The sequence below is a fragment of the Lucilia cuprina genome, chromosome 4, assembly GCF_022045245.1.
Source record: "Lucilia cuprina isolate Lc7/37 chromosome 4, ASM2204524v1, whole genome shotgun sequence".
In the NCBI taxonomy this organism is placed as follows: domain Eukaryota; kingdom Metazoa; phylum Arthropoda; class Insecta; order Diptera; family Calliphoridae; genus Lucilia; species Lucilia cuprina.
In genome coordinates this window covers 96612331-96624614 of record NC_060952.1, presented here as the reverse complement: position 1 = coordinate 96624614, position 12284 = coordinate 96612331, and the positions used below count along the sequence as shown (strand labels likewise).

The 12284-nt window shown below is 30.5% G+C and overlaps 1 protein-coding gene across 1 annotated transcript in view; it reads left to right on the top strand.

The window, feature by feature from the left end:
* The window catches only part of LOC111674846, a 7256-nt gene extending 1680 nt beyond the window's left edge, over positions 1–5576 (top strand). Inside the window, exons 4-7 of the mRNA XM_023435518.2 lie at positions 4746–4846; positions 4905–5027; positions 5091–5214; positions 5287–5576. Of these exons, the coding sequence (XP_023291286.2) occupies positions 4746–4846; positions 4905–5027; positions 5091–5214; positions 5287–5537 (599 nt within the window). The 3' untranslated portion in view covers positions 5538–5576. The remainder of the gene's footprint in view (positions 1–4745; positions 4847–4904; positions 5028–5090; positions 5215–5286) is intronic.
* Positions 5577–12284: the final 6708 nt, after the last annotated feature.

The following is a 12284-nucleotide window of genomic DNA, read 5'->3' as shown; positions in this document are numbered from 1 at the left end:
ACATTGTGAGAAATTTTCTATAGAAAATGTTACTCACATTGTGAGAAATTTTCTATAGAAAATGTTACTCACATTGTGAGAAATTTTCTATAGAAAATGTTACTCACATTGTGGGAAATTTTCTATAGAAAATGTCGCACACATTGTGAGAAATTTTCTATAAAAGCTATTGTTCAAATTGTATTAAAATTCTCTGCCTTAAAGCTTTAAAAAAGCTTTTTACTTTATTTGCAAATGCTCCCTAAATTTCTTTTCAATTGCCTCGATTTGTTTCCTTAACAACAAATAATAATTCTTTTGAAAAAAAAAATGAAAATAAAAGAAATAAATTGAAAAGAATTTTCCATACAACTGTCAATTTGTTTATACAAAACGTACAACAAACAACGCATAAGAAAATTTCTTTAGAAATTCTTCCTAGAAAGAAAACATATTAAGATAGAAACCAATGAAATTCTCCATAAAAAAATAAACAAAATATCTAAACAAGTAGTTACGCATTTCTTTAGAAATAAATTTCTTTCGGTTGGTTGATGGTGTGGACAAGATGAAGTGGAGTGTAGTACAATACAGAGATGTATTGAAATGAAAAGAAAAATAAAATACGTAGAAGAAAAGTTAAGTACACCGTTATTAGGTTATAAGCCATCAATTATATGCACATTCAACAAAAATATAATATTCAAACAACAGCAATAGCAACAATAATATTCGAATGTTGCAGCAACAACTTAAAAAGATTGTTGGAAAATGTTTATTTTTTTTTACTTCAATATTTTCAAAATTGGTGACTACTGCTGGTTGCCTATTGACTGCCATAAAACCAACAGCAACATGGCTTAAACATACAAGATGAGTGTTTGAAGAATCTGTTGTTGAAGTAAAAACGAATTTTAGATGTGCTACAGCTATTGATATGAAACTATAGCTAAAATTAGCACTATATGAAGTCTTAGAAAAGTGACTTCAAATATTGCCTTTTCGTAATGTTGCCCTTTTTATAAAAAAGATGCAATCTTAGCAACAACACTTTAATCAAAACTAATTGCATTTTAAAACTTTTTTGTTACAAACATAACCTGAAATCTATATTACCTTTCAATAATCTAATGACATTTTTCTTTGAAAAAAAAAAAACACTACTTGTAGCAACCGAAAATATCAACGCACAGATGCCAACAAATATCGACAAAAACACAATACATTATTGGTAGATTTTCAACTTCTTGAGGTTGTTCTTTTTTTATTTCACCATTTGATTTTCTTTTTCATCTTGGACTTTTTAAGGCAGTCATAATGCTGAAGACACACGTACTTTTTCTTCCAAACTCTTAAATTTTTCAAGTATCATTATACGATAATGTTGATCATAATGAGGTTCATCAAACTTCTTACCGTGTTGCAACTTCAACTACCAAAGAGTTCTTTTTCCATTGCTTCGTTGAGGTTCAAAACTGAAATGTAACAAACGTATTCATTCGCTTTCTAACATCCCATACATGTGTCCACTAAATGTCAATTAAGCAAAGCACTGGAGATTCTTTTGAAAAACCACTAAAACCAGCCGTGGTACTTAAATCCATAAAGAATATTTTTATTTGTTTGATTTTTAAGTTTAGTTCTTTTATTTTCTTTTTATCGGTCTTGTGTTTTGAGAGGAAGTTGCAAATGTATTTGAATTGAACCACGAATTTGTAATAGAAAATTATCATTGTAATGATTGGTTACAAGTGTCCATTTGTTGTCTGAAAACAAAAAATAAAATACTGTTCAAGTCATAATTTCTTTTTTTTGAGATTTTGGAAATTCAAATAAGACAAGAATTCTTACCAGGAACTAATTTAGGTTTAGATTTCCTATGTTTACTGGTAGAAATAACTCATCGTACAAAAGAGTATATAACATAGTTTGTTATCGAAAAAAATCTCATGCTTCAACTTGTCTATAGACAAAACTACAGACTGGCCTACAAACTATACTATAGACTAGATTATAGCCCAGACTAAAGAGTAGATTTTAGACAAAGCTATAAACTAGACTATAGACTAGACAAAAGAGTAGACTTAAGACAAGGCTAAGACTATAGACTAGACTATAGACTAGACTATAGACTAGACTATAGACTAGACTATAGACTAGACTATAGACTAGACTATAGACTAGACTATAGACTAGACTATAGACTAGACTATAGACTAGACTATAGACTAGACTATAGACTAGACTATAGACTAGACTATAGACTAGACTATAGACTAGACTATAGACTAGACTATAGACTAGACTATAGACTAGACTATAGACTAGACTATAGACTAGACTATAGACTAGACTATAGACTAGACTATAGACTAGACTATAGACTAGACTATAGACTAGACTATAGACTAGACTATAGACTAGACTATAGACTAGACTATAGACTAGACTATAGACTAGACTATAGACTAGACTATAGACTAGACTATAGACTAGACTATAGACTAGACTATAGACTAGACTATAGACTAGACTATAGACTAGACTATAGACTAGACTATAGACTAGACTAAAGACTAGACTATAGACTAGACTATAGACTAGACTATAGACTAGACTATAGACTAGACTATAGACTAGACTATAGACTAGACTATAGACTAGACTATAGACTAGACTATAGACTAGACTATAGACTAGACTATAGACTAGACTATAGACTAGACTATAGACTAGACTATAGACTAGACTATAGACTAGACTATAGACTAGACTATAGACTAGACTATAGACTAGACTATAGACTAGACTATAGACTAGACTATAGACTAGACTATAGACTAGACTATAGACTAGACTATAGACTAGACTATAGACTAGACTATAGACTAGACTATAGACTAGACTATAGACTAGACTAGACTATAGACTAGACTAGACTATAGACTAGACTAGACTATAGACCAGACTAGACTATAGACTAGAATATAGACTAGAATATAGACTAGAATATAGACTAGACTATAGACTAGACTATAGACTAGACTATAGACTAGACTATAGACTAGACTATAGACTAGACTATAGACTAGACTATAGACTAGACTATAGACTAGACTATAGACTAGACTATAGACTAGACTATAGACTAGACTATAGACTAGACTATAGACTAGACTATAGACTAGACTATAGACTAGACTATAGACTAGACTATAGACTAGACTATAGACTAGACTATAGACTAGACTATAGACTAGACTATAGACTAGACTATAGACTAGACTATAGACTAGACTATAGACTAGACTATAGACTAGACTATAGACTAGACTATAGACTAGACTATAGATTAGACTATAGACTAGACTATAGACTAGATTATAGACTAGATTATAGACTAGACTATAGACTAGACTATAGACTAGACTATAGACTGGACTATAGACTAGACTATAGACTAGACTATAGACTAGACTATAGACTAGACTATAGACTAGACTATAGACTAGACTATAGACTAGACTATAGACTAGACTATAGACTAGACTATAGACTAGACTATAGACTAGACTATAGACTAGACTATAGACTAGACTATAGACTAGACTATAGACTAGACTATAGACTAGACTATAGACTAGACTATAGACTAGACTATAGACTAGACTATAGACTAGACTATAGACTAGACTATAGACTAGACTATAGACTAGACTATAGACTAGACTATAGACTAGACTAGACTATAGACTAGACTAGACTATAGACTAGACTATAGACTAGACTAGACTATAGACTAGACTAGACTATAGACTAAACTATAGACTAGACTATAGACTAGACTATAGACTAGACTATAGACTAGACTATAGACTAGACTATAGACTAGACTATAGACTAGACTATAGACTAGACTATAGACTAGACTATAGACTAGACTATAGACTAGACTATAGACTAGACTATAGACTAGACTATAGACTAGACTATAGACTAGACTATAGACTAGACTATAGACTAGACTATAGACTAGACTATAGACTAGACTAGACTATAGACTAGACTATAGACTAGACTATAGACTAGACTATAGACTAGACTATAGACTAGACTAGACTATAGACTAGACTAGACTATAGACTAGACTAGACTATAGACTAGACTAGACTATAGACTAGACTATAGACTAGACTAGACTATAGACTAGACTAGACTATAGACTAGACTAGACTATAGACTAGACTATAGACTAGACTATAGACTAGACTATAGACTAGACTATAGACTAGACTATAGACTAGACTATAGACTAGACTATAGACTAGACTATAGACTAGACTATAGACTAGACTATAGACTAGACTATAGACTAGACTATAGACTAGACTATAGACTAGACTATAGACTAGACTATAGACTAGACTATAGACTAGACTATAGATTAGACTATAGACTAGACTATAGACTAGACTATAGACTAGACTATAGAAAATTTCTAGACTATGTGAGTAACATTTTCTATAGAAAATTTCTCACAATGTGAGTAACATTTTCTATAGAAAATTTCTCACAATGTGAGTAACATTTTCTATAGAAAATTTCTCACAATGTGATAAACATTGAGTTTATGAAAAAAAAAAGTTTAGAAAAACATTTTCTTATAGAAAATTTCTAAGAGATTTTGTTCTTATAGAAAATTTCTCACTTTATTTCTCATTATATATTAAGAAAAAAAAATTAATATTCTTTTTAATCATTTCAAGTTTACGTTGATGTGGAGAATTCACCGGATAATAAAATCTATTTATCGTTTTTCGCCAAAGTACCTACAGGATCCAGATCCTTTAATATAAAAATTAATCAGGCAAGTTTTGGTTTTAATTATATAATAGTTGATTAAACCCAATCATGGTAAATCTTAGTTGGAGGACAACTTGGCACCATTGGGCTGTTTGCAATATTACACCGAATTGGAGGGTATAGTGAAGTCCTTTAATTACGACATCGAAGGAACCGTAGTGGACAACAAAGAGGCCACATATTTTGTAAGTTAGTTGCTTAACTTGAAAAAAACATAATTGTTTAATTTAATTTGTTGTTTTCTATAGAACAATTTAAATTACGTTATTTGTATGGAACGTGCCAAAGATTATTGCAGTGTCAATTATATAATGGAACAAATTGGTGGCAATGCTGATCAATTGGATTTTCAAATAATCAATAAAGATGAAGGTAATGTTAATGGAAATTGTTTGCAAAACTTTCTCACGTTTGATAAATTTGTTGTGTTTTTTGCTTTCTTAGATGAAAACGATTTAGTGCCGGATGGTCAGGCTGGTGCTGGCATTTTCAATTGTCCCGATGATTTTTTGGGCATCAATCAGGTGCGTCTGTGTGGTGAACGTTTCAATGATGGCACCGAAAATGAAGATTTTACCATTCATGCACCAGTTAGAGATGTCGCGGCGGGACCAATTATTTTGCCCTTTCACAGTGATGAGGAATATGTGGGACGTGGTTTTCGTTTGGCTTATAAGCAGGAATTATGTTTATAAACAACAATAATAAAGCAAAGAGAAAACCGTTATATTAAAGGAAGAAAAAAAACAAAAGAAAATTTTCGTAAATTTGCATTAAATTTGTTTATGGTCATTGTGGGTTTGTTGGTGTCGTTTTATACAATTTTCTCCTTTAGTTATTTGTTTCAAAGGTACTATAGAGTTGGTGTATGTTGGTGGAGGTTCCACTTGTTCCAGTTACGCTAGATTTAACATTTCATTAATATCATGGGAATATTAACATATGTTCCTGTTGCTGTTGCTGTTGCAGTTTCAAGTTGTTGTCGGTGACGTTTGCCTTTTATTGTTTGTTGTCTTTTGATCGTCAACAATTTCCTTAAAGCTGATTGATGTTTTTCTATTGAATGTGTGTGTGCCTGTGTCTATGTCTATTTTATCAAACGACAAAAGCTTTATTTCTCTATTAGATTCTCATCTATGTTTTATATTTTCCATTTTGGTTTTGCCCTGTTATTGTTTGCCAAGTAAATGCATATTAAAATCTAGAAAAAAAAAGGCAGGTAAATGCATGACTTATGTATCCAACCATCCATCCAACTATATTCCTGCTTTGTCGCCTGTTCTTTTTTTGGTTTTCATCATTACGAAAGCATATCAAAGCGCCACCCACATGCCATAAATGCAATACACTCATTCATTCAATCCTTTACTCATACAAAGTTCCCTTTTGGAAAATTATGGATTGTTGGATTAAAAAAACAACAAAGTTTAACAACACCCTCTTGTACAGTAGATTGTTTAAATAAATAATTTAACAAACATTCTCATAATCATATACATTGCATGTTCTATGAACTGTTCTATGATCTAGACTACGCTATAGACTAGACTATAAACTTAACTATAAACTAGACTAGTCTAGACTTTAGACTAGACTATAAACTTAACTATCAACTAGACTAGTCTAGACTTTAGATTAGACTATAGTCGAGACTATAGACTAGACTATATACTATACTACAGACTAGACTATAGACTAGACTATAGACTAGACTATAGACTAGACTATAGACTAGACTATAGACTAGACTATAGACTAGACTATAGACTAGACTATAGACTAGACTATAGACTAGACTATAGACTAGACTATAGACTAGACTATAGACTAGACTATAGACTAGACTATAGACTAGACTATAGACTAGACTATAGACTAGACTATACACTAGACTAGACTATAAATAAGACTATTGACTAGTGTATAGACTAGACTACACCTCATGAGTATAGCAACATCTTCTCCCTTCTTAAATTAAGTACTTTTGCAATATTTAATAAGTTTTTTTTTACGCCTCAAATATTGAAATGAATAAATTTTAAAAACATTTCAATATTAAGGCAGTTAAAAACCGTGCTTGGCAACGCCCTACAATGACAGTTATATGCATTTTCCACAACAAGTCCTATGATAAAATTAGAGCTTTATTAAAGAAAATACCGCTCTAAATGCAGATAAAACAACAAACAAACTTGTATTAAATATTGCAGGTTTTGTAACAAATTTACAAAACGAATTAAAAGCGAGATGAACCAAAAAAAAATAAAATAGAAAAACATTTGCATAAATTTAATCAATTCGCTAAAGTTTTTAATTTTTATTTTCCTATAAAAGTCTACTAAAGATAAGATGATGCCATAAAGCGAAATGCACTAGACTGAGAGAATGAAAATGTTAAGTTGCATCTTATTGATACTGAATCTTGATTAAAATGATGATGATGAGGATGATGGTGATGACGACAACAACCGTGATGCTGTTGTCGCAAAGAAATATCTTTTTGAATCTAATATCTGATATTTTTTCTATTTTAATAATAAATTATGGATTTATTTTTAAAGATTTCAAGATAAAATGTTAATGTTACGAAAACAAGAAAAGAAAAAAAAAGATGTGGTTAAATTTGGCACAAGTATTTGGAATTAATATTTGTTTAAGATATTCGCTTAATAAATGTCAAATTAAGTGTCAGTTGATAATTTATCGCAATTATAATAAAATTGAGGTGAATTTTTAAATTTATTCCATCGAGGAAATATTTTTCTTTAATTAAAATGTTATTAAAATTGTAAATAATTATAAAATAAAACAAATCTTTAATAAAATGAAGCTTAATACATGTTGTTCACACAGATACTCTTAAAGGCAAAAAATATCATTTAAATTACATTTTCAATTTTCCATATTGTTTGACAGTTACTTTATGATTGTAAGTTGCAACATATGCATGTATGTATAAAATACATACATGTTGCACATATAGTACAATTATTGACTGTTATTGCTGTTGTTGTTGCTATAGCAACATGCTGTTGTCATTTTTATCCATTGGAATTTTTGTGGTAGTTCCATGTACTATTATTTTCTAAAAACCATGTAATAGTCTAATAAAACCAAAAAAATCTAAAAAAAATGTAAAACCGCAGTTAACAAAGTTAGTTTTTTTCGGTTTCTACACAACTCAGTCAGAAATTTTATTTGCGGTACCACATTTTTTTCTGTTTAAAGCGGGAGGGGATCAGACACCAAACGGTTATTAAAAGTGGCATCACTGTTGGTTTATATTACTGTTGTCTTTATGCAAATGAATAACTAACACAACACAACAGGTTGCCACAATAATAAAATTATTAATAGTTTATTAATTAAAAATCTAGTAATATTACACAGAAGGAGAGGAGTCTAATCTATAGTCTAGTATAGTCTAGTCTATAGTCTAGTCTATAGTCTAGTCTATAGTCTAGTCTATAGTCTAGTCTATAGTCTAGTCTATAGTCTAGTCTATAGCCTAGTCTATAGTCTAGTCTATAGCCTAGTCTATAGTCTAGTCTATAGTCTAGTCTATAGTCTGTAGCCAATTCTATAGTTAACTCTACAGTATAATGGGCACCTATTGGCCTAATTAATCGAAATATCTTTTTATTTAGCACACACTTACACATTGATATTTTGTCGATAAATGTCCTCCACACACAGTGGGTGAATAAAAGAAACAATTAAACAAAATAGTCAAGACTCTTGTTGTTGTATTTTGACAATAGATTTTTTTGGTTAATTGTTTTTCAGCACTTGTAACACTTTTTTATAAGTTTTCCTCTTTACTCTTCAATGTTTTCACATTTCCAATGAATTTTCATGTTTTCTCTTGTAACATGATGTGATGAATGTAAAAATTTTGCTACAACGACAATGTTGTGCGTATTTACCCTTGATGACCCTGCCACAAATAAACAAACACACGCACTCATGGAAAAACATAGTGTGGATGAAGAGAGAGTGCAAAATACTTTTTTAAGAATATTCTTGTTGACATTTAAGGTCATTGAGTGTACTTTTTTAATACACACAAGTGTAATTCATTTATTATTATTATTGTTGTCTCTTCTTCCTTCCTTTCTATTAAGCCTAATAAAATTATGAGTATGAAAAAGAAGAAGAAACACGCAGGGAGGCCATTCTATGTGTGCGAACGTGTGTTGCCAAAGTTTTAGTGCTTTTTAAATGATTGAGTAGCGACTCAGAGCGTAAGCGAATTAATAAGTGATTGTAACGTAATAAGATAATTATGTAAAACGTAATTATAAAGAAAAAAGAAACACTTGAGCAACTACGTCATAGTTGATGTAAAAATAAACCTTAGGACAATAAATTGCAGAAAAATGCATGATGCATTCGTTATTGTTATTTTTATTAATAATTTTATTAAAACCTTTATTAACGAGAAGACAAAAGCTAATAAAATGGGTGGGTCTATTTTAAAACCGAGAGCTGGTTATTGGCTTATAATCATGATAATATTGCATAGGAAAATGTCAATATAATGATAAGATTTTGCTATGGAAATGATGAAAACTTTTATATATTGTTTAAATATTTTATTGTATTTAGTTAAAAAAAAAACTTTGATGTTTGACGTACAACTCATACGTAAGAAATAACAAACGTCAAAAATAATCAAGATTAAACCGAATAAAAAAAAACAATAAATACTTGACATTTTCTAAAAGAAATAGAATGTTTATAATTGACATTAAAATGTTTGGTCTATGTGAATAAAATGCTTTAAGAAATAGTTTATGGCTTTAAAATTGTCATAAACTAGACTAGACTTTAGACTAGACTATAGACTAGACTATAGACTAGACTATAGACTAGACTATAGACTAGACTATAGACTAGACTATAGACTAGACTATAGACTAGACTATAGACTAGACTATAGACTAGACTATATACTAGACTATAGACTAGACTATAGACTAGTCTATAGACTAGACTATAGACTAGACTATAGACTAGTCTATAGACTAGACTATAGACTAGACTATAGACTAGACTATAGACTAGACTATAGACTAGACTATAGACTAGACTATAGACTAGACTATAGACTAGACTATAGACTTGACTGCTGTTCTGTTGCTCGTATGCTGCTGACGTCTTTTCTCAATCCACAAACTCTTAATAAACTTTCTCTTTTAACTTAAATCTCTTTAATTACACTCTCTCACTCTTAACTACATAGTGTCTTAAAATTATTTTCAAATTGGCAAAATAAAAGTTTTTCTTTTCAAATTAAAATGCAAAAAATAAAATGGGTCATAAATTCGCAGTTAAGATCAATTTACGCAGAATACTCACAACAAAATTTTTATTAAAAAACTTTTTCTTTTTTTTCTGTGAATTTTCTATGCGTTTTATTTTGGGAAAATAAATAAAAACTAAAATTAGAAAGAAGAACGCAAACATCAATTATTTCTAATCAATTTTGAGAAGATTGTGAGCAACTTTAAGCAACAATTTTGTAAGTTTTTTTTTTGGCCTTAGTAAATGAAGAGGTTGCAGCATTAGATGATGATGAGGATGGTAATGAGTTTTTTTTTTGCATTATTTCCTTTCACCTAAAGTGAATAATTTCTCAACAAACTGTCGAATTTTTTATTTTCGCGTAAATTAGATAAAGAAAAGTAAATGTTAGGAATATATATACACGCATATACATAAGAAACATCATAGATTAAATACGCACAAAAAACACACACACAACACACTATAAATGAATTGAATGCAAAACGTCACACGGCTAGTTTTACGGAGGAAGAAGGAGGTAGTGCAGCTAAAGAAGCAGGTTTCTTTCTTGCAGAATTTGAGGAAATCAAGTGAAGCACAAAATAATGCAAAAACATTACATATGACGCATCTCTAGACAAACAACAACACGGCTAAGACATTATAGACACAACAAAGCAGACAGACGGACTTACATATGTACGTATGGATGGACAGACATGCAAACTGATACTAGGAGATGAGGGGAAACATAAAATATTTAAGCTAAAACTCCCAGATATGTACATTCATATTTTTGTGTATATGAATTTGTATTGCTGTGTGTACCTGCCACCAATATTCATGCCACATTCATTATTGTGTTGTTTAGTCTCCTAAAAGAGTATTTGGTGTTTGTACAACAAACATATAACAAATCACGTTTTAATAAAATATAAATAAAAATTTTTTCGCAAAAATAGCCAAACGATAGAAACAGCCAGCCAGCTTGCTAACCAGTCAATTGCTTCGAAAGCGGCAAAATGCTTTCTAAAATATGTTTAAAGGTCGAATTTTATTTACCCTTCAATTAATCCTCACCATATTGATTTTTTAAGAAATCATGTCAATCAATTAGAGTTTGAGAGCGATCTCGTTTATGTATTTGTTTTGACGATCTCACAGTTTGTCCCCGATCAAAAACCGACCTAACAATGAGGTAGAAAAATCAATATTTGGCTAAAAATTTTTGTTGGAAGTGGAGGACCAATCATAAAAAGTAATTGCTGCATGTTGCTGTATATGAAAGGTTTTTGATCTCACAGTTAAGATCCATGATCATTCCCTCCATGTGTCCAGTTGCAATTTTCAATAGATTATTTACAAACTCCCACCTTTGATTGTAAATCATCACTCTTCTAGCCAATACCTAAAAGGATCGTGGTTTGGAATGTTTTTTTTTGGATTTAACGATCTGTTAATGAGGAAAACAATTATTTCTCTCATGCATCAATCTCTTGCAATAACAACCCTAAAAGCTTCTTGATAAAAGCGGAGAAAAGTCAGCGTTTGTTGGAGGATTTTTTTTACAATTCATTACAGAGTTTGATATCAATTCAGTTAAGTGTCCACTCTTAAGTCTTCATCATTGTCTAATTGCGATACTTACTTATTTTTGTAGCGATCAATGTCGAGAAAGATCCTTATTTGGTTTAGGATAATATTTCTCTTATGATCCGATTGAACGTTTTAGATTTATAGAGAGTGATATTTTTGGAAACTGGAAGATATAGTTTATTTTCTGCCTTACAAAAGGATTGGATGATCTTTATTCTAAAATCATACAAAAGTTAACAATGGTGAGCATGGATTTCGAACATTACATTGATCGGTTATTAGCTTAACAAATGTTTGTATGATCTTCATGATGATCTTCATGTGAAATACAAACAGACTTGGTGGATCTGCAAAAAAAGGATCGATGATCCTATTATAGCCAATTTTTTTCTAAAAGCTATCACGATCTTAATTTTAAATGATGATGTGGATGATGTTTTTTTACAGAATTTTTGGACGATCTTCATTAAAATTTGCTCAGAAAAGATCGACAATGGAACACGATCATAATTTTAAATGATGATGTGGAATAAGTTCGAAAGGAAGATTGATTTTTT